Genomic DNA, 22,999 nt, shown 5'->3' with positions numbered 1-22,999 from the left:
TCTCCCTGAAGACGGCAGAGCGTTTGGGCAGCGGGGACCATCTCTTATCACCTGAGGACCCCTGGTACAGTGCCTGGCACATGACGGGTGTCGGGATGCCGAACAGATGGATGGATGAACGGGATGGTTTAAGGGTTGTCCTCCAGGCACAGAAGGGACTGGAGAAAGCTCCCAAGCCCCTTCCTGCCTAGGAATCCATGGTGATGGACATGTTGTCCCGGATGCAGCATGCAGTAGAACAAGGCAATAGGTGCCACCAACCTCGCCACTCCTTTTGGCTTTTGAACATGTTTTGACACACGCAGGGATGTTTTTGGATACACAGCGTTCGTGGACAGTGTATTTACAGTCTGAAAGGAAAAAAAAGATGCTTGTGTGTGACACCAGCCAGCCTCCCACCTTAGCCAAGGCCGGTACTTCCTGCTGGGTGGCTGGGGAGGGACAGGGGACATAGGGAGCTGGCCTCACTACAGGAAATTCAACTGCTTCCCATTTTTCCTTGAACAGAGCCCTTGGCTTCCAATTCTGCTTCTGTGCCTCGCACTGGTTCCTCTGTGGGCAGGAAATTGTCCACAGATGGGAGAGTACGAGGTGTCCTCTGGGCTGGCTGCACCAATATTGCAGCACTGCTTAGTGATGGTGGTGGGGTGGGGCCGAAAGACCAGGGGTCTCCAAGCAGGCATGGCCCAGTCTTTGGCTCTGCCATTTGTAACAGTCCATACGGTCTTGGATGAATTGCGTGACCTTGCTGAAACTCAGTGTGTTCTGTAAAATGGGCCTGATTGGACCTCTCTCTCTCTTTTCAAGAATTTTGCAGCATTACATGGAAAAATGTGTGTGAAGCCTGGGTCAGTGTCGATGTTCCAAGAGTTATCACTGTTGTTACTGCTACTGGGTGAACGGCACGTGTGACAGGAACGTTGGGGACCTGGGCCATGCAAGGGGCTCTGCACAGCAGCTCTCCAGACTCTGGGCTCCTGTACCATGAGGCGGTTGCCAGGCTCCTGTGTGCCCCGCATTCTGGCCGCCGAGAAGCCTTCTTGCTGCAGCCCCTTTCCCTCTCTTCCTGCTCCCCACCTGCTCTTCTTTCCTGTATCACTCCTCCTCATTTCCTCCATCTCCTCTTATTTGCCTTTTCAGTGTCCTTTTCTCTTTTCAAAATCTCCCATCCCCCACTTATGATTTTTTCCCCCTCCTTCCCCCCTTGATTTTACTAGGTAAGATTATAAAATGAAACAAATGTATGATTTTAATTCCCGTCACATTCACAGAACCTAGAATGCAGTACGCTGCTTGATTGATTAAAAAGAAGGGGCCTCTAAACACACCTGAAACAAACATGGACTAGAAACCCCAGCTAAAATTGGTAGGAGATGATTTTTTTGGGGGGTACTGGGGCTTGAACTCAGAACCGTGGAGATGATTTTTAATTATGCATACGCTTTCAGCATTTTTTCCTAGAAGGTCATTGGGCCCCAACTCCAACGAAAGTTCATGTTTGGTCCATTTGACTCAGCAGAGTCAACACCGCACACAAAGGCCTTGCCTTCTTCCCCCAGCTGAGACCCAGAACAGCTGGCCTCTCCTGGCGTGGCTTGGCCAGCCACACGCGAGGGCAACACGGAGCCTAGCGGAGGGGCTGGAAGGAAGCTCACTCACATGTGCAGCACAGGCCTTGCTTCCGAACCCCCATCAGCATGATGTGGCAGAAGTTGCAGTAGGTCGGCTTCTTAAAGTGCTTCAGGGTCCAGGCGTGCCTCCCGTCCCCGGTGCAGCCCTGCAGGGGTCACAGGAAGTGAGACCCGGGGAGGTCATCCCCAGCTAGGAGCAGCCACCATCTGCCCTTTCTGTTTCCTTCCTAAGACAGATGCTCAATTCATATTTGGAAAGCAAGTTACTTTTTATTTTATTTTACTTCTCTCTGAGTTTATCGGTACATTCTAGTTATACAGTACAGTTACATTCATCATTGGGTCTTGTACCTTTACATGACAGGTCTTGGTTCTCATTTTTCCCCTTGTCCCTGCCCTCCCTTCACCCCCTCCTCCCTCCCCATTTACAAACACTTTATTTCCATCTTTTTCATTTTCTCATTTTCTCCCTTTTCCCTTATTTCCTTTCCCCTACCCTTCCCATTTCCCCTGCTCCTTTATCCCCTTTCTTCCTATTTCACATGGTCAATTATATCATTAGGATCTTATGTACTATTACAGTTTTTCACACCAGAGAATCTATTTGGCATTTATACATGTGTGACTTATTTATTCCACAGCCCCCCACCTTCTAGATGCTGGAAGTCCAGCCTGGCTTGAAGCTGTGGCTTTGGGCCATCTCTCTAGGCCAGTGCCATCCCTGCACCTTTCTTGGGCTCCAGCACAAGAGTGAAGCTCAGGCTTGTTGGAAGGGCAGTGACAACTATGATAGAAGGTGATGAGGACCCATGGCTTGCAATGAGTCAGAGTAAGGGGCTCAAGCCCAGTCCTCACCCCGGGGCACCTTTGGCATGGCTCTGGTGACCATGCTGTGGTCCCCGGAGGAGCCCAAGTTCTTTCCTAAGTGCCTTTCTCCTCTTTGAGGGCCAGTGAAGCTCTTTTTTTTTTTTTCTCCCCAAGCCCTGTTTCTTCCACTTTTATCTGAGGGTCTCCACTTTAGTGAATAGATTCACAAATGGATAATGAGTCACCAAAAGACTGAGGGATTGAATGATTTGGCAAACATCTACCTCCAGGGATTTTTTTGGGGGGGTAAGAATTAAATGAAATAATGTAAATGCATTCCCTTGTTCACTTCCAGGCCAGTGGTGAATGAAAACTTTTATTAAACTCCTGTTTCATACCAGATGCTGGGGAACACAAAAATAACTACAGTGTATATTTGCAAGGAAGGAGAAAGATTAATTTCTAGTCTACAGGTGAGACGCAGAGAAGTTATATAACTAGTCCCAGCTCACATGGAGTGTAAGTGACAGACCCGTGGGCACCCTGGGGACTGTGTAGGGCCAAAGCCCCTCCTTTCAGTGCAGGGGCTTCCTTTATGAACAGCACGGTTTCTTCATGCAGCTCAAAGGGCTCTCATTTTAACGGAAGATACTTCTATCAGTTGTCAGCTAATTTCTGCTTGGGTTATAGCGCCATCATGTGGCTCTTTCATTTCTACACAGTGGAGGCTGCAGCGTAGGAGGGACCTTCCTTAGGCGCATCCAGGTCTCATGCGCCTGCTGCAATTTCCCCAGAAAGATTGCTTTGCATAGACCCCATTTAGGGAGCCACTGATTTCTCAGCGGTCACCTGTGGGTTTTGAAAAAGCCAAACAAGCAGTAGCATATGGATGGAGGCTTTCTCTGAAACCCCAAAATATTGTATGCTAAAAATTTGTTCATACCTATTTAAAAATAGATGCATAACATATTTGAGTAGTAAAAGCTAAATTTACATTTATTTTTGTTTTCCACTTTTCTGATGTAATTTATAGTTGTTTTTCACAGGCGCTGCTGTTTTGGAATCTCGAGAGAGTGTTGGCCGTAGAAGTCTCTCTTACTTGTCTGCGCAACCAGCTCTTGTGGGTTCTCAAACTAAAAGAGGGGAGCAGGGCTATCAAATGTGGCAAATGGCCTCTGCTGTTGATCTGGTGTGTGCCCTTGAGCAAGTGCTTGATCTCCCTGGGCCTCTGCAGAATACGGAGGACAGACTCGGGGACCGCAAGGGACACCTCCAGCTAGGACTTTCCAGGGAAGTTCTAATGACTGAGAAGGGAGTTGTGCTAGCTCTGATTTCCACTTAGCACTTGGGAAGAGCTGGCCGTGCTATGAGATGACTGTAGGATTCTTAGACTGTGAGTTTGGGGAATGAGGGTTCCGCTTTAGTCCTGACTCGAAGAACTGCTGGATGGAGATGTGGACTGTAAGAGTCAGCTAGAGGTTAACCCAACTCTTACTTCCTGTTTTGTTTTTTCTCTCAAAGAGGTGCTGTCACGTGACCACTGTGACTCTCCTGATGAAGGCGTAATGTCACCATTTGTGCTTTTCCTCATTGGAATCTTCCTATCTCATATATAGAAATTGGTTCACTTGGTAAGGAAGCAGAAAATCCAGTAATTGGCTGGATCAGACACAGGCATTAACCTCTGATTTCACCTTAAGCCTTTATCCATATCGCCTACTCTCATCTAACTGGGAGATTTCCCTAGACTTGCCTTCATTTAGGTTTTCTCCCTGCTACAAGTTCTGTCTTCTACCATTTTCTACCAGTCAAGTCACACCCAACCACGAGTGGCAGATCTAACATCCACCTAGGTTTTTCTGTCAGATCTTTATTCTCAAGAGTGGGATATCCTAACCCCATGAGTTCTTCAGAAGCAGGTCGAACACCCTCCAAGGTTTCTTGACTTACGGTTTCGTCCATCCCCAGGAGGACCAGCAGCGGAATGGTGGTCATTCCTCCATGGACCCATTCCTGCAGAGACACAAAGCCGTCCCGGTCGTAGTCCATCCCTTGCAGCATCTCCTTCAGTATCTGTGAATTGAAGAGCAATTGTCTGTTTTCATCCTTGACTTTTGTACCTCCCTTCTAGCCTCTGCTTAATCTTTAACCCTACATTGTTCAATTTTTTGCTTTCCCCCTTGCCCTCTTATTTAGAATGAGCAGAACAGTGAGAGACCCAAAACGGAAATGACTTTGCAACACTGTAATAAGTATTATAGAAAACACATATAAAATATCTAATATAATGCCTGATATATCGGAGCCCCAACATGCAATTACTGTTGTGTGTGGGGTCCCTGGAGAAGCTGCACGTGAGAGGTGGGTCCGGGAGCCCCTGCGCAGTGCACACCAGCAGCCACCCCTCGCTTAGGGAAACTCACAGGTCTCAGCTCAGTGGGATCCCACTCCAGGTACTGGGCAATGTGCAGCATCTGGTTGACAATGCGATCCATCTCCTGAAGATAGCAAGAGGGGAGACGTCAAGTGGAGACAGCCCAAGGTATGCGCCAGCAACAGCACAGCCCCAAATCAAATCTGGCCAGAAGGTGTGCAGGGCAGAGCACGGAAGAAATGGGTGCAGTACACTGGCATTTCACAAGCGTCTCACTACTTGCTTCTGCCTTGGCCAGGACACCGGTGGACAGCAGATGTTCACAGGAAGCACAGAGCATGGGTGAGCCTGTGTGCTCAGAAAGCTCACTGAACGGAGGGCTCCTCTGGTCTCACCCGACCCAGCTTCCTTTGCTGTGTTCTGTCTTTAGCTTGGAAAGCATAGAGTGTCCTCCTCTCTTCTCCTTTGTCATCATACCACAGATAGTTATAAGCTAAGGTGGTCTTTCCTCCCTTCTCTTACGCTTTCTCACCCCAACAGCTTTAGCAACTCCAGCTCCATCTGCGTCTCTCAGAGGTCAGTTTCACTGGATTACTGTGTCAGTCCTAGCTCAGGCATGATGCTTTTGCTTACTTTTGGAAACTCCTCTTCTTTCTGTACCATGACCCAGCCCTGAATCCAGGACTCTATGAATAGGAAATAGGAAATATATAAGGGATACATTTGCCTGATGAGTGAGCCTTTCCTTATCAAGGTCAGGCACTACCTAAAATCTCATAGATTTATTGGGTGTTACTGAGAGAGTGCACGGAAAGCTGAACATATCAGACCAGGGAATATTTGGAGTCAAAGTTAGCATCTTGCATGTGGGCACTACCTAAAATTTCTCTGGATGGATAGGTGGACGAGCTGAAGCAAGTTCGAAAAGTATCACTTTCAACAGGAAGAAAGCTGGATCAAAACAAGCAAGCTAAAACCCAAGAGGGTCTTACAAAATGGAATTGCACTTAAAATAATGATCCATACCCAAACTATAGCATGCGTTAGGAAGGTAGCAAGATGAGGAAGTGGGAAGTGGGCAGAAAAGTGAAGTCAGGGTGTGGCTGAAGTTTCAGTGAAAAGAGATTGTGGATTCACGTGGGCCCAAGATTCAGAGGAATGGGACGCAGGTGCCGAGGATTAGACTCAGGCATGGGTGGTGTAAAGGGAAGTAGAGTGGACAGGTTTTTAACAGAACTGTGTCCACCTCGGCAAAGCCACACTCGGATGAAGGGTCAGGGAGGGGTGAGTCTGTTCTCCGCCACAATTGAAGAATGACATTGACAAAGATGCGCTTGTCCAGAGGGGATATTTTGAACCGCCTCATGAGAAACAGTGTGGGCAAAGGGGAATTCTGACTTGGAGAAGATTTTAGGGATGTATTACAGCGCCTTCAGATACTCAAGGCCTGTGGTATTTGTGGGAGAAGTTCAAGCCTGGCTGGGCCAGGGGCGCTGCACTCCTGTCTCCTGAGCTAACTCCGAGACCTTGCTAAGGCTGAGCTAACTCACCTAAGTGTGTAGACGCGGAGTCCAACGGCTACACCTCCGCCCCTAGTCCGTGACTCCTTCGCCTCTCCCAAGAAAAATCACTCCACTGTGCCCTCCAATAAGATATCGCCAGATGATAAATGCTCCTCCCATGCTCCTCCCCCGTGGTCGTCCCTAAGTAAGCCTGTGCATTTCCTGAATAAAGCGGAAGCGTTCCAGAAACCTCCCCGGAGTCTGCCTGGTGATTCCGTGCCTTACCCTCCTAGTCTGAGCTCCTGAACCTTGTTCTGTGAGAGGGCTTGTGGACGACAACAGGTATTCCACTAGTTTCATCAGCTACGGGGTGCAGAAGCAGCTGAGGCATGGGGAAAACAAAGGACTTTAGGGTCTGCCCGTTTTGACCTCCCTGCTGGGTTGGAGGGAGGCAGAGGAGCAGCAGGTTTGTCACTGAAAACTGCCCTGGCAGACAGAGAGACGTCCTGTGAGCAGGAAGCCCTGCAGGGGAATGGCTGTCTGAAGCTAGTAGTTGGCCGTTCCATCCCGGGGGTTCCAAAGACGCTGGGCCCATCAGCCAGGCACGCCAGGCGAGAAGCTGCATCAGTAACTCGCCTAAGACTCGTTTCAGTCCACTGGCGTCACCTTTACAACGTATCCACACATTAACCGCTTCTTACCACATCCCATGCCTTCACCCCAGCAGGGTCGCTACTGTCCCCGCTGCTGCACCTTGACTATGTCCACAGCTCCTTACAGCCTACACTCGACGTAGCAGCCAGAGTGATGCTATTAGCACATCCCAGTGAACCCTGTCACTTCTGCTCAGACGCTTTCGTGGTTCTGCATCTCTCCGGAGAAAGATGAACCTTTTCAGTAGCCTGGAGGGCTGACTATGCCTGGCGATGCCCCCACCCTCCACACTCCGCGTCCCTTAATTTCTCCCATCGCATTCCCTTCTGCTTCCTCGCTGACTTGTTCTGTTCTCCAGTCCTGCTCCAGTCACCCCTCCCCGTCAATCCTCTGGCCCCCCAGGCACCCTCGGGACCTTGGCACTCAGTGCTTCCTCCGCCCCTTGCTTACTCCCGTTCCTCCTCCAGGGCTCTGCTCAGATGTCCCTTCCCAGGGGACACCTTCCTTGGAGCCCTAGCCCAAGCGGAGGCTCCGCTCAACGCTTCCCTTCTCTCCTTTGTCTTTCTTCTTAGCGCACGCCTCTGGCCAACGTGGTGTCCTGCTTAGCGTGGAGAACGGAAACCACATTGAGGGAGGGAATTCTGTCATCTGGCTACCGCAGCGCAGCCTCGGTGCCTAGCACCTGACACTCAGTAAGCAAGCGCTGGCCAAATGCCTAGCGTTGGTGACTCTCTGGTTGGTCCCTCAACTTCCTCAACCCGCAGCCTTGCAGTGTGGTGAAAGGCACCCAAGGATAAAGGGAGCTGGTATGATTCAGTTGGCCTAATTGAATTCCTCCCTCCCTGCCTCTGGTCTGACTCAGTCCCACCACTAATGAGAACCCTTCAGAAGCTCCCGCTCTGGCATCCATTACCGGCCCTATCTGACTTTGAGCCTCCTTCTCTCTGCCTGGTTCCCTTTCTGTTCTTCTGCTCACTCCCTGGTCCCTGACCGGTCCCTGCCCCTTCCGAAGGGGTGAGCGAGTTTCAGATTTCTCCAGGTTCAGTGGGTGTGGGAGCAAATGTCCAGAGCAGAGAGACCCAGCCTCCCAGGAAGGTGAGGATGCCACTGGGCGACGACAAAGCCCACCAGGACGGACCTCCCTTCTCCTTGCCCCAGTCTTGCTTGTTACCTCCCTGGACACCCTTCTCTTGCTCTTGGGGTCCAACAGAAAATTTCGGTGGAAGTTTGTGAATGGAGAAGTTAAGTTAGGAGAATGAGTGACAACACATTTCCTTATTCTGAGATTGTATGAGTCCAGGTTTCTAGAATGAGGACAACCATAGCTCGTGCTCTGCAAGGCTGCTCTTTGGAAACAGAGGGTGAGGGATTCTGAAATCCCCACAGAGATGGAACTGAGAGTTTTCAGATTCTTCTCCACTCCCCCAGCTTTCTCACACCCAGGAGGGATATTTAGAGTCCGAGCTTACCGCTTGGTCCAGGAGTCCATTCTCATCCACATCATAGAGGCGAAACATGACTGCAAGAAATACAGAGGTCAGGCTTGATGTGTCCTCTGACCCCCAGGGGTGGGCTGGGGTTTTGGTGCCACCAGAGACTGCAGTTTCTGGATCAGTTCTGGACCTCACTGGGGTGAAGGCTGCTGCAGCCAGCCTTGCTTCCTCCAAGGTACAGAGTTCAATTTCCTTACTCAGAGGGCAAGAAGAGGAAGGACGACCAAGCCTGCCTAGGGGAAACCCTGTGTCTGATGAGAAGCAGGCCACAAGTGTGATTTTTTTGAGGGGTACCGGAGATCAAACTCCTTGTGCTTGCGAGGCAGGTGGTGGAACCACTGAGCTAAATCCCCGGCCCCACAAGGGTGATTCTCGAACACAACCCAAAGCATGTCCCCAGCTGGTGGCAGGGTGAAGGCACCAGGCTGCTGCCTTCCTTGCACATAGAAAGAATGAGGAGCTGGGCAGATCCACATCCTGGTGTGTTCTTGTTATTGCTCTTCTTTGGGCTCTGTTTATCCATAAAATGGAGTTCTAGTCCCTTTTTTCTCCTAGCGTTATTCTTACGATTCATTATGCCACTGGTACTCCAGGCTGAAAGTACTTGTAATACAGAAAGTGCTCAACAGATGCTGTTTCTTTTCATTTACTTTTATCAGTGAACATCTACATGTAGCCTTTCCTTTGTATTCGGTACCATCATATGTGTGCACTTCAGACTGAATCCTCAGTAATCCTAGGAGCTAGCTACTACTGCAGAAATGGTTAAGGTTGAGAATCCCTTATTCAAAAAGCTTGGGGCCTGAATTATTTTGAATTTCAGATTTAAGAAAACAAACAAACAAAAAACAGGAATATTTTCACATACATAATGAGGCATTTGGGGGACAGGACCCAAATTACAAGCATAAAATTAATGAATGTTTCATGAGTACCTTATACACATACCCAAAAGTAATCTGTATAACACTTTTAGTGCATTTGCGCTTTGAGTATGATTGGTCACGTGGGGTCAGGTATGGAATTTTCCACGTGTGACATGGTATCAAGGCTCAAACCCTTCAGATTCTGGAGCATTTTAGATTTTTGATTTTCAGATTAGGGATGCACCACCTGGCACATCTGTCTTCCTAAAATGTCATTATGCCGTTTGGAAGCATCTTCGATTGCGTTCTAGCTGCAAGGAGGTGACACAGCTAAGGGAGACCTGGGAGGGAAATTTGGACTGACAACTCAGTGTTCACTTACAGGACCTGGAAACTCTGTTTAATTCACTCAAAGAGCAGGAGCACCATCTGTGCTGTGCCTGAGGGAGGCCGTCCTTCTGCTCCTGTTCTTTAAACCCATGTCTCGCCTGCTGTCCTGTGGATCTCCCGGCACTGACGCTGCTGAGGTGCAAACCCTTCGGGTCTCTCAGCACAAGCTCACCTGGTCATACTAAGCTGCCTTCATGCCATCATTTCCTCCTAGATGTGCTAATGTCCACGCGCCTTGTATTTTTCTTTTCTCAGTGATGTGTACCTGGCTGGAGTCTTAAATTCTTTAAATGTGGAGCTCTGATTCTGTGTGACTCCTCAGAATGTCCCGCGAGGGGGGATGCAGCCTGCAGAACACACTTCTCACTCCCCGGTCGGGTGGGTGGGTGGATGACAAGGAAGGGCAGAGCTTCCCACCAGCCTTGTACCAGGACTGTGGACACGGGCGAGTTTTAACCTGACTTCCCTCCAGCTCTGTGGTGCGTGAGCAATAAAACCAGAAAGAGCTGCACCGTGTCCTCGGGCAAGTCCTGAAACCCTCCTGAGAAATGAGGATAATGTAATCCTTCCAGGGTATGGTGAGGCTGAAAGATCCAGACGTACTGAAAGTGTTTAGCACATATAAGGTGTTTGGTGATGAGACTTATGAATAAGATTTCCAAAACCAAACACACTTGATTTTTAAAAGAAAAGCTTCGCTTGTTTCCAATCATTAAAATTAAGGAAGGAGTTGATGTGATTAATTAAAAAGCAAACCCCAAATGAAAACTACAGAATAAATGACTGAATTTCCCCAACAAAAAGTTGCGAGGAAAAAATTCAGCTAAGGATAGAGAGAGAAATGAAAAGATGAAGGGGCCAAAGAGACACATGACTAATGGCAATGTGTGGACTTTAGCTGGACCGTCATTTAAACAATTAAAAAATATATAAGATAATTGAGAGGGGCAGGGATTTAGCTCAGTAGCGCTGCCACCTGGCTCACAAGTAAAAAGTCCCAAATTTGACCCCTGGTACCCACCCCCCAAAAAAAAAAGATAATTGGGGAAATATGAATACAGGCTGCCTATTTGATTATAGTAAGGAATAACTTTTAAATGTGATAATAGTATCGTGGCTCTGTTTAACAAAGAGTCTGTGGTTTTGAAGGTACGGACTAAAATGTTCACAGAGGAAATTACTTGATGCCTAGAATTTACTTCAAAGTAATCTCAGGCAGACAGAATAAAGTGGGTGGCATAAACAAAACAAGATTGGCCACAACCTTATAATTGTTGGAGGTGGGTACCATGTACCCAGATGTTCACTGTGTTCTCTACTTTTATCTGCCTTTGAAATTTTCTTCAATAGAAACTTTTTTTTTTTTTCCTTTTCTGGGACAGTCTTGCTATGTAGTTCTCATTGGCCTTGAACTCACTATGTAGTCCAACCTGACCTAAAATTTACAGTGATCCTCCTGCCTCTGCCTCCTGAGTGCTGGGATTATAGGCATGTGCCAGAATGCATGGCTTTACAAGAGTAACTTTGAAAGTTTCTTTTCATTGTCATTTCAGGACTCAGTCTAAGCCAAGCGTGGTGGTGCTTGCCTGTAATCCCAGCACTTGGGAGGCTGAGGCAGGAGGATCGCTGCGAGTTCGAGACCAGCCTGGGCTACTAGTGAGTTGCTGGTCAGTCTCACTACATAGTGAGACCCTGTCTCATAAAAAAAAAAAAAAAAAAAAAAAAGACTCAGTCTGAGAGCCACTGCTGATAGGAAGAATCTAGCACATTCTCTTTGACAGTTACTAACAAATATAAAACCTAAAACTCACTGCAGCTACATGTTGGAAATAATTTGACATTTCACTTTTAACATTAGCCAGGAGAAAGCAGAAATCTGCTACATTTGTTACCAAATTAGCACTTAAAACTTGCAATTGTTAACACCTCAAAACTATGGGGGAGATTTTAAACTCAGCTAATGAGCAAACTGTTTCATTTTGGTTTTGGCAGAGTTAACCTTTGGCAGACTTTCCTTGTTAATGTTTAATTTTTATTGACTAGTCTTATTATTAATTGGAAGTTTGACTTCTACCATAACCTGTGTATTTTTTTGAATGTCTACTGAAGTTCCCAAGAGAAGCAAAGGCAATACATATTTTAAACCAAGGTCCTACTGCCTCTTCTTCTAAAAAGTGCACCTGCATGTTGAAAGGCTGGTGAAACCATCCTTGGGTTGAACCTTCTTCAAGACCACAGGCTCTTTCTGCCCACAGCGCTGGCTCCTCCTCAGGATGTGTTCTGGAAACTAACTGCAGCACCATGAAACCAAGCTCAACTCTAATTAACTGCCCTTGGTCTAGAGACCAAAGACCTTGGAGGTCTCTGGAGCATGGAGAAATGGAAACAAACCTTCCCAAGAAAGATTATTGACAGATTTCAACAAAACAAAACAAAACAGAAAAAAACCCTCATGGTTAAGAGTTGCTTGTTTACAGCATAGGGGAAGCCGGGGCAAGTGCTGAAGGTCTTTAAAGAATCTATTAAGAGGAGCAGCTTTCCAGAAGCCCAGCCTCCACTCAGAGGAGTCTTGACCCCTTGATGGAAACCTCTTCTCTTTCCAAATTCTGGTTCTCTATGCCAAGGTCTCAGATGCCCTTCCTACCTTGTATAAAACCAATATTGTGTCTGAGGGAGGATTCTAGGTAATGTCACTTATATCACTGTTGGTGAGAGGACAGAGAAACCATCCTCAAAGAGGCAGGACTCATACCCACGACCTCAGATCCATGTCCAGCGTGCAAAGGATCCAGTTTCTGCTCTAGGAAAAAGCCGAAGCCCTTGCTAGGAGGAGCACTTACATTCTAGCTTATCCTGAGGCCTCCCGGTCTCCAGCAGGGACAGGTAGCACACGACATCCTTCAGGTACACCACGGGGGGCTCTGAGCCGGCATACTCAGCAGCAGGGCCTCCCAGGAAGGCTGCAGCCACTTGGCTTCTAGCTGGTGTCCGCTTCTCAGCCATCTTGGATTCTATGGTGGGAAAAGGAGAGCGTTCAAGGACACTTCGTGTCTAGTGTCCCAGCCTCTTCACACTAGATGCAAGAATCTTATACTGATATCTTCAAAAGCTTGAGTTACATAGAAATGATCCAATCAATGGCCCTAAAAGTCTAGCTTCATGTTCTGTGATAGGACCTCATTCTGACCCTTGAAAAGCCTATTCCCTGATGGGAATGGTGGTGCATGCCTGTAATCCTAGCACTCGGGGAGGCTGAGGCAGGAGTTTCTCCAGTTGAGCCTGAGCAATTTAGCAAAAATAAAAATAAAAAATGGCTAGGGATGTAGCTCAGAGTGAAGTCCCTGAATTCAAGTTCAGTCCCCAGTACCACACACACACACACACACACACACACACACACACGGCCTATTTCCTTGCAGGAAATGAATCTATTTTCTGTGAACTTTCAGAAAAGGTGGTAGTGACTCTCGGTAATACAGTAGTCAACAGGTAAATGTCATTCAGCCTACTTCTTTGGAAACCATTCAATTTAGAGAAGTTAGTTCCACTGGAATTTCAAAATGGTATAGTGATTAATCATCATTTACCGATATATCCTCTCATAACTTTACTTTCAAGTACATTTAAAGACAAATAAATGAATATTCAAAAGAGAAGATGGGGAATGATGAGACCAATTTTCAGAAACTGGAAAGAACTTTGACTAATTATAAGCCTAATATAGGATGTAGAAAATGGTTTATTGTGCCACAAGAAAAGAGTGAGCTTTCTCTCCAAAATTTCCCACCTTAGGGAAAATTTTTGACTCTTTCCTATCCTGTCTTCTAGCTCAAAAGTATCAAATCTATTACTAACAAGAAAACCAGGCAGTTATACTTTACTGTGTGAATCCTATTTTATTTTTTTAAAGTTTTTTGAATGCTCTCTTTCCTCCCTCAGCCACTGTAATTCCATGACCCATCAGAAATGACACCCAGGGCGGGGGATTTGGCTCAGTGGTTGTGCCACCTGCCTCTCAAGCGCAAGGACCCGAGTTCAATCCCTGGTATATATAAAAGAGATGATATCTCCATGCCCAGTAGAGGTGGAAAGCTCACAGAAAACAACTGACCAGGCAGTAAACAGAAGACTGGGCAGTGGGAAATGGCAGATATTTGAAAATTTCACTAAGGAAGACACACAGATGGCAATTAAGTACATGACGAGATGCTCATGATTACAGGCCATTAGGGAAATGTGAACTGAATCCACAGTGAGAGACCACCATACACCTGTTACAATGACTGAAAATAAAGAGACAATCCCACTGAGTGTCGACGCTGTGAAGCCTCAGGAGCTCTCGCTAGGTGTGTGAGATGCTGCTAGGTGTGGGAAATGTTTTAGCCACTTTGGAGAACAGTTTTCCCATTTCTTATATAATTAAATGCATACGGTACCTACTATATCATACTCAGTCATTGCACTTCTAGGTATTTACCCAAGAGAAATAAAAATTGTCTTTACAAAGGCTTGTACTGGAATAGTCACAGCAATTTTATTTGTAATCACCAAAAACTGGAAGCAAACTGAATGTCCATCATTCATTATTAGGTGCCTAGATAAACCAATTATAGAATATCTGTATGTTAGGCCACTAAACATCTAAAATATGTGAGCTAGTAATACATGCAACATGGATACATTCAAAATTATGCTGAGTAAAAGAAGCCGGGTCAAGAAAGCCTACGTAGGTGATTCCATTTAGAGAAAACCCAGAGAATACAATCTAATACACGTGGGCAGAAAGCTGATGAGAGGTTGCATGGTGGTGGGGGCAAGGTGGAAGAAGTGGTTACAGAAAGCTTCTGGAGATGGTAAACATATTCATTATAATGGTCATGGTGTTGGTTTTACACGTGTGTCAGAACTTATTAGTAGTAACCCTTAAAACACGCACAACTTACTTTCTGTCAGCTACCGTTCACCAGAGCCATCTGCGAAACCCTGCGGCCTTTTCTAGAGACTCATGGATCCCTAGGGCGCAGAGAGACTTGGGGCTGCTCTAGTTTCCATCGAGGACTCCTGTTCACTCCTGCACGGAGAGCGTCGAGTACAGGAGCACCGAGTCAGCTGACACTGCCCACTGCTGTCCTCAGCTCCCTTACACTGGGTACCCTAACTACAGCCGTCTGAGGACCCTGCGGCGCAGTCTTCTAGGTCCCGGATGCTCTCCTCGGTGCCGCCCCAGCAGCCCTGGGATGTGGGGATTTTGGGGCAGCTGTGCCTTGTTTCACCGTGTCCCTCAGTCTTTCTTTACTTGTTGCCTTCCAGGTGGGCAGGGTTGCCCAGTGGGAACAGCACCAGGCTAGGGGTGCAGGCTGGCTGGGATTCTAGCACTGGGGTTGTGCTAAACGGTGTGAGATCTTGCACAACTAGGCCTTTTCCTTGTGCCACGCTCAACTTCAGTTTTCTCATCTGTTAAAGGAGGGGGAGTGCATTAAAACTGATGGGGACCCCAAAGTCTTGACGGATTATTCTGAACATAATGTCACATGAAAAAAGAATGAAAAACAAAGCTGGATATAGAATTACATATACAGTGTGATCCCAATTCTGTAAAAACATTTATGGGAACAACACACACGTGTGTCACTGCACTAGTGGGGTTGTGGGTATTTTTATTTCTTTTCTCTTTTTCAAAAAGACACCTTTTAAAAGAGAAGCTTTAGATGTCCCACACACTCCCTGGCTTCCCCTGCACCACGTCCCCCACCAGCCCAGCACATTTGTTGTAGATGATGAGCCCGCTTTGATACATATTTTCACCCGAAGTCCGGAGTTCGAATTAGGCTTCCCCCTTGCCACTGTCTATTCTGCAGATTTAGGCAAATGTATAAAGGCTGTGTCCACCACTGCAGTTTCATTGTCCTGAAATTACTCTGCGCTTTGCCTACTCATCCTTTTGTCCTCACGGCCCCTTACAAGCACGGACTGTATCTTTTCCTTTTTTTACGTACTCTTCTTATTTTCTGCTATGTGAGTATATGATTTTTATAATTGGGGGGAAAAACCCAGGACTTTCCTGGAGACTCCAATATTCTAAGTTGCTGAAACATCTTAACAGTTTAAGAAACCGAATAAAAATCTGGACACTGAAGTTTTCCTTTTCAATCCATTTAGTTTTGGGCCTTCCTGAGCAGACACTGGGATTAAGACAAATGGCTCCAGGCTCTGAGCCAATGTCTGGACTCTGAAAGTCCACCTTCACTGCCTTATGGATATAAGCAGGGACTCACTAACGCTGGGAATGAAATACTTGACGTGGGTCATTCTAGATCTCAGCATAGAGCTGATTGGGTGGCTGCAAAAAGATCACATCAAATCATAATCTCGCTTCCTCTTCTGGCTTCTGCTGAGGCTACAGGAAAGGGTTAGGGTTTTCAGCAGATGGCCTGAATCTCAGGTGATTCATTTGGCTCTCCTTTGTTGGCAGAGGCCTCTGGGTGGCATCTGCCTGGTCCCAACCCTTATTTCCATTGAACAGAAGCATCCAATTAAGACATCCATTGAAGGGAGCCCTTGTAGGAAAAAGATTGTCTCCTCTAAATCTCAAGTCTCACAAAAAAGTGAACAAAAACATTACACATCTCTCTGGGCCTAGAGTCAGATAATTATTCTTTCGTGATTGGATTAGAAGGGAATGATTTTTTCCCTATGAACAAGGAGAATGTTGTATCACAGATCATTTCTCCAGGATGAGATCTCAGGAAGTTCCTCTTTTATATTCTGCATGATAAAGTTATCACAAGAAGCTCAATGGTCAAACAAATCAGCAAACTTCCGTTAGTGCTACTGATCACCTTCTCTCTAATATTACATAATGAATAATCCTTAGCAAAGGACCTCAGAATCTTAAGCCACTAAAATAGGCTCTGCCCAGACAATTGGAAATTCAAGAAAGGAAATATACCTTCTCCCAAGTTCCCCTTGAATTTCCAGATACTTGGACTGAGAAATTCTCTGAATAAAGAATTTGCGGTAAGATGACTGTAGGATCTCAAAGTTTTCCACTTTCCTTCCTACCATGAGAATAATTTGTGACAGAATATGCCTCCTATATTCCACATAAGATGTAAGATTTGCATCCCGGTGTGGTGGTGTAGGTCTATGATCCCAGCATTCAGTAGGCTGAGGCAGGAGGACCCTTGAAAGTTTGAGTCTAGCCTCGGCTACATAGTGAGTTCGAGATCAGCCTGAACTGCATAGGGAGAGAGACCCTGTCTCATTAAAACAAACAAACAAACAAACAAACAGATGTAAGACTTTGCCATCTCACCAAAGACTGAGAAAAGACTGGGCAGCAGGATGAGCCCACACTTCCCTGGGGCTGGGCTGCTCAGCAAGGCTGCTGTTGCTTCCAAAGGGCTCAGAAAGCACCAGTGCTCTTCACCTTTGTTCTGTGAAGTCTCACAGGTAGCCTGGAATTTGCTGATTGCATGATCCAGAGGCCAGTCTACTTTCCAACCCAAGTTCCGCTGTTCATTCAGAGTAATTTGTTAAAAAAAAAAAATCACTGGGACTTCAGTTGAGCACTGAAAACCCTATGATCCTTCTAGTTTCCTTTTTGGCTGTGACTGGAATGGAGATTAGAACTACATCTATGTCAGGGATTTAACTCAGTGGCACCACACTTGCTTCGCAAGTGCAAGGTCCTGAGTTCAATCCCCGGTACTGGAAAAGAACTACATCTAGAGTTCATTTGAAGAAACTATCATCTCATCCTCGTTACGATTAGTGTTTTTCCTCCTCCAGCTGTAGTCTCTCTTTTCTCTCTTTTCTTATACATATTTGAGAAAATAATAAAACTGTCTTATTTTTTGGTACCAGGGATTGAACTCAGGATGTTGTGCTTGCAAGGCAGGTGCGGCACCACTGAGCTAAATCCCAGGCCCTTAAAACTGTCTTATTTCCTGGGCACATCCTAAGCACTTGAGCTCACCTTCATGTATTTATAAATATTTTCAACAATACGATAACATGCGATAAAGAAGGTTCAACTCTCTGAGTCTTTGCACCTACACTTCAGGAGCAAGCTGGGAGACAGAGTCTGTGAGAGATCTCCCATGAGAACAGGAGGCTAGGCGTCCTGTGCGGACAGTGAGGGTATGGACTGAGGGAGAGACTGCGACACAACGACAATTTAAGAAGGGGCCTGGATGATAATCGCTAATGTTACTGAATATTTCCAATGTGCCCCGCACTGCCCTAGCATTTACACATTGAAGTCACATAAACTTCATACAAATTAAGAATTAGTGAGATGGGAGTTTGGATTCTACTAGGCAGTAAGAACAGCAGTTCCAAAATGGAGTTCGAAAGTCCAAAATGGAGGCTGCTGAGTCACAACCCTCCAGAGAGCTTATGAAAGCATCTGCCAGGTGTGCCTTGGCTGTTTGAACCTCCTCAGGGAACGGTCAGACAGGCCGTTGGCTCAGAGGCTCATGGACCCTGCCTGGACAGGATTGGACCTTTTGGGCCTTCTTAAGCAGATAAAGACAAATGCCTCCAGGCTCTGAGCCAAAGTCTGGACTCTGAAAAGTATGCAGTCTCCTTTAGGGTAAAGATGACATTGCTTACACAATGGCTTGAGCTTCTTTCCAGGCCCCTTAAAAAGTCCTAGACAAAGAGCCTTCTTCGGTATCCTACTCAGAACCCCTTCCTGGCTCTCAGGAGACTCACCTCCTTGCCTTTGTATCCTTTACTTTCTCACCTTAATAGCTTTTAAATACATTTGCCTACACCCTACCTTCTCCATCCATGGTTTCATTCTTTGTTACTGTGGGACAATCCAGCATTCTGGTATTATCATCTTCCTTTTTCAGATGAAACACTGGGACAGAGACATCATTCAAAGATGCCCACAGTTATAGAGCTAGGCAGTGCTGGAGCTGGCAACCAAATCCAGGCAGACTGAGTCTGAAGCCCACATCCTTCACCAGTATGTCCTGTCTCCTGATCCAACTTAGGCTGAAGAGTAACCAGGACATTTGTACCTCAGCCCTAGAACCAGCTTTTGGCACATATTCATGCATGCACACACACTCACACACACACACACACACACACTTCTGCGAAGGTTTTCTCTGCTTGGGGCAGGCAGAGGTGTCAGAGGTAAAGAACTAGCAAGCTGCCCAAGTCCTGACCTGCTCTACTCCGGGGCAAGAGAAGCCAGAACCGTGACTTTAGCCTTGGGGTCTCAGGAGGCTTGACTGTCAGGGGCCCCTCAGATGGAGCTTCTGCAGCCCACTGAAGGATAAGACCTGCTCAGGGGCACACAATTTTAGGGAGTTAAAACTGCTAGCGAAGTACCCTACTTCTTCCCAAGAACGAGTCCCAGACTCCTTCCCAGCTCTTACACTCCACAGACTCACCAGCGTCAGGGGCACAGGCTTCATCTGCTTTGACAGCATTATCTGCATTCTGGATGTTAGAATCTGAAGAACAATGACGACAGCAACAAAAGACTTAAAGATCAGCCTACATCCTGTAGCTTCTCAGAGGACAGGCAGGACAGCGTCCCATGCGATCTGGTTCTTGTAGGCTGTGTCTGTGACTCTGGGTTACTGCCAGCTGGGTTCATGCTGGTGGATTAGAGTTGACTGTGTCTCCCTCTCGCAGCCCAAACCCCAGAAAGATGGTGACCATGCCTTCTGGTTCCTCTGCCAGCCCTGTTACTCACAGCCTGTGCACATAACGCATGTGCTCCTCCTAGGCAACATGCTAGTTTGTGGCCCTTCCTGCCCGCATTCCATTCTCTGACCCAAAATGGCAGGTGTCAGCCCTGTCTTCACTTCTCTCACTGAAGGATTTCACATGAGTTCCTGTGAGTTCCTTGGAGAAAAAGTCCCAGCCCCTACCCTAGGGTGCTATGCTCAGAGGGTCCCTCTAGGAATGCAGCCTGTGCCCTTGGCAAAGGTTGGAGCTGCTCAGCACCCTCCCAATCGTGGGCAAAGCCGGTCCATGTACCTGGGCCATTAGGCTCACTGCTGCTGGCCTCATCCTTGGGGTGGTCGGGGGTCTCCTGCCTGGGCTTCTGGCTAAAGGCCAGGAAGAGGTGTGTGCTCAGTGGCTGGGGAAGATCCACTTCCAGGTACGACCTCATGAACAGCCTGAAGACGTCGTAGCTGATTGGCTGGGAGGGGCAGGAAGAGAAGAGTCAGTGGAGGGCAGCGGAGGTGCAGAGACGGAGGGGTGAAGGAAAGGAGGCAGGGAGGTGGAGGTGAGATAAACGGAGAGGGAAGCAAGGGGAGGGGAGATGCGACGGGTGCAGGAATGAAAGGCACAGGGTGGGTGGGAAGGACAGGCACAGCGAGCAGGGCTGGGATGGAGCGAAGAGGAGTCACAGCGATCGGACATCAGGGCCCACGGGGGGCCTCGGTGACACTTGATGTGGCCTAAACGTGGCTCAAAAGGGGGCGATGGGAAATGCATTCTGGAAGTGGAGGGCTTTGCCTTGGTGCAGGTTCACGGGAGAAATGCGGCTCTGAGGAGCAGGGATAAGGTCAGTGCTCAGATGAAGAAGGATACAGGCGAACACGTGAGAGAAAGAAGCAGTTCTTCTGTGCTATCTTGATTTTCCTCTCGTGCCATAAGCGGTGCAATGCCCGAGGGGAGCTCTGGGAGGGATAAAGCAGGCTCCATCCTTCATTACTTTCATAATGAGATCCGCCCTAAAATGACAGAGGACTGTGTGCTGCCGGCTCAGCTGCTGCTCAGAACATGTCCTTGTGAAGGTGTTAGGCACTAGGAGGAGAACAGGAAGCCAAGGACAGAAGGTAGAACCAAGAGAGGTGCCAAGAGCTAGACCCTCTTCCCGCTGCATCTCTCCCAGTACCTCCTGGCTTCTGGTCCCAGGCCGGGAGCAACTACGCCAGCAAGAGCTGCTGCACTCAGCAAACAGGCAACAACAAAAACAACAAAAATGCTTTGCAGTGAGTCATTACTGGCTCGTGCTTTCGTGGCATGGGATCTTCATCAAAGCGGCAGATGCTCCTGGAAATCCCTTGAGGAAGTGCTGCTCCAAGATCCGCTGTGCTGGCTTTTGTGAATAATACCACTCAGGAGGATAAAATCCTCTTTTGGGGAAGCTTACTTGGCGGGTAACATTTAACCCTCTGTTTGTACCAAGAGATCTGTAAGTCTTCCTAAAACCAGGAGCTGATTTGCACAGGTACAATGAAGTTTGGGTTCTGAGTCTTCGACCTACAACAAAGTGACCCTCCTAGCCCATTAGGGACTCACGGAGCAATTTCCGCTTGGCCCCTGGCAGGGGTGTTCTGTAGATCTCTGCAGAGTGGAAGAAGCCTCACTGGGTTAGGCAGAGGCTCTTATCTGATCAGCGGAGTGCTGAGAGAACGGTGGGTTCCCGGTGCTTGTGACAGCTCTCCATCTCCCCTGGCCTCTTTCTCTAAGTCTGTATGTCTCTGTTTCACACTCGCTGTCTCTACAGCTTTGTCGGTTCAGAATACCCCTTCCTCATCACTCTCTGTGAACAACACCAAGATCTTCCCCTCCTCCTTCCCAGGTGCCATCCATTCACCGTGGCCTTCACTTCCTCCCTTTGTCTCTGACGTCACACTTGTGTGTCTCCCACCTGCAAGCTTGTGCCACCTCTACCATTCCAAAGTCACTGCCGTCCACTCCCATGGAGGTGCCAGCTCACCCTCCATCCTTCTCCTCCAAGTATCTCCAAGCAGAGCACATTAGCTTCTTTAATCTCATCCAGTTTGGCGTCCAGCCTTTTAGCTCTGAACTTGCTCCCCTGAAGCTTATAAATTCAATTGCTGCTTTTTCAGACTTTTTTATCTTTGGCTTTTCGGCAGCATTTCATCCTCTCTTCTTCCTGAAATTGTTTTCCATGGAGTTGCTTTGTTTCGATTTGCTTCATTCTCTACTTTGATTTGACTGGATATTTGAAAATGGCATTGTTATTTATTATTTCAAAAAGTTCTTTCTCTTGGTCTTTTTGCAAAACTTTAATTGACAAATACTATTTTAAACTGTAGCCTTGAGTTTCAACACGTACTGTTAATCTCTTTTGGAAACCATCAAATTGGAAACTACTGGAATAAAATGTTTCTGAAAAACAGATTGTACCAAATGATTTAACAAAAAGAACGTTTAAACAAAGTCTAACATAATGCTGTGAAAAAACCAAAGCCAAAGAATACTGAACAAGATCAGTGTGAGACACAAGGGACCTGTGCCTGGTCTCCGGTCTACTACGTTGCTTGAACCCCAGGTCCTTCTTCAACAGATGATGAGGGCTGGGCTTGAGGATCTCAGTGTTTGAACGTCTCTTGGCTTCCTCCCTAAACTGCTTCCTCTTCCTGGCTGCTAGTCCTGCTAATGCCAAGGGCAGATTCTCCCAACCTTCCCGACTAGTTGCCCTTTCCTTCTGTGCATTGTTCCTCTGCACCATCTGCCACAGCCAGACCTTTTGGTGTCCACTGCCCCTGCTGCCATCACCAAAGTTTCTGACCTCGATTTCATGCTTCTCATCTGGACCATGGATTCTTCAACGCTTCCTGTGTGTGGGTCCTCCCATCTGTTTTACCCTTCTTTGCCAGATTGAGTTCCCAAAGCTAACTTTGATAAGAGCACTTCCGTACTCAAAACCTTTCATGGCTTCGAATAGCCTGGGAGAGCTGAGGCTGGCTGGTGTACTATTTATTCTCCTATACCAGGGGTGGCGAGCCTACTATGGGGCTCGGCTGTTTGTTACGTGTGAGCTCTGGAATTATTCTCCTATACCAGGGGTGGCGAGCCTACTATGGGGCTCGGCTGTTTGTTACCAGTGAAAGCTCTGAAAGGCTTGCCATCACTGTCCTCTACTATGCATCATAGAATATATTTTAGAAAGACAATTAGGTGAGGTAAAAAATGAATGTAGAGCAGAAGGTCTAATATGTTGTGTCCCTACAGTTGAAGGGCTTATCCTGTGCACTCTGTGAGACCACAGGGATTCAGAACCTCCCTCCTAATCCCACTGTAAACTAGACTTGTAGCTACTCCAAGTTCTCAGACCACTCTGAGCTCTCCACGTGCAGCTCCACACCCTGTCCATTCTAGTATATCTGTTTTTTCTTGACCAGACCTCTATGCCCTTACCCCCTGAACATCTTTCCTTCCCTTCCTATTAAAATTCTAGCCATGCTTGAAGGCCCAGTCCAAATCCCTCATCCAGGAAGGATGTCCTGCACCCAGGTTCCTATATTCTGTATCTTAGCTCCTGCTTGTGACA

At 47.3% G+C, this 22,999-nt stretch overlaps 1 protein-coding gene across 3 annotated transcripts in view; it reads right to left on the bottom strand.

Moving 5' to 3' along the window:
* Dgkg (diacylglycerol kinase gamma) overlaps positions 1-22,999 on the bottom strand; it is a 179,116-nt gene that overhangs the window by 105,733 nt on the left and 50,384 nt on the right. For all 3 annotated transcript variants that reach the window (XM_010624203.3, XM_033762586.1, XM_033762585.1), the window contains 8 exons: positions 19,723-19,888; positions 19,128-19,190; positions 12,558-12,728; positions 8,438-8,487; positions 4,862-4,936; positions 4,389-4,511; positions 1,660-1,777; positions 262-350 (listed from right to left, as the gene is read on the bottom strand). In XM_010624203.3, the coding sequence (XP_010622505.1) occupies positions 262-350; positions 1,660-1,777; positions 4,389-4,511; positions 4,862-4,936; positions 8,438-8,487; positions 12,558-12,728; positions 19,128-19,190; positions 19,723-19,888 (855 nt within the window). The remainder of the gene's footprint in view (positions 1-261; positions 351-1,659; positions 1,778-4,388; positions 4,512-4,861; positions 4,937-8,437; positions 8,488-12,557; positions 12,729-19,127; positions 19,191-19,722; positions 19,889-22,999) is intronic.

The sequence above is a fragment of the Fukomys damarensis genome, unplaced genomic scaffold (assembly GCF_012274545.1).
Source record: "Fukomys damarensis isolate Sample0158 unplaced genomic scaffold, DMR_v1.0_HiC HiC_scaffold_12, whole genome shotgun sequence".
In the NCBI taxonomy this organism is placed as follows: Eukaryota; Metazoa; Chordata; class Mammalia; order Rodentia; family Bathyergidae; genus Fukomys; species Fukomys damarensis.
The sequence above is the reverse complement of the archived record's forward strand: the minus strand, read 5'-3'. Positions and strand labels throughout refer to the sequence as shown.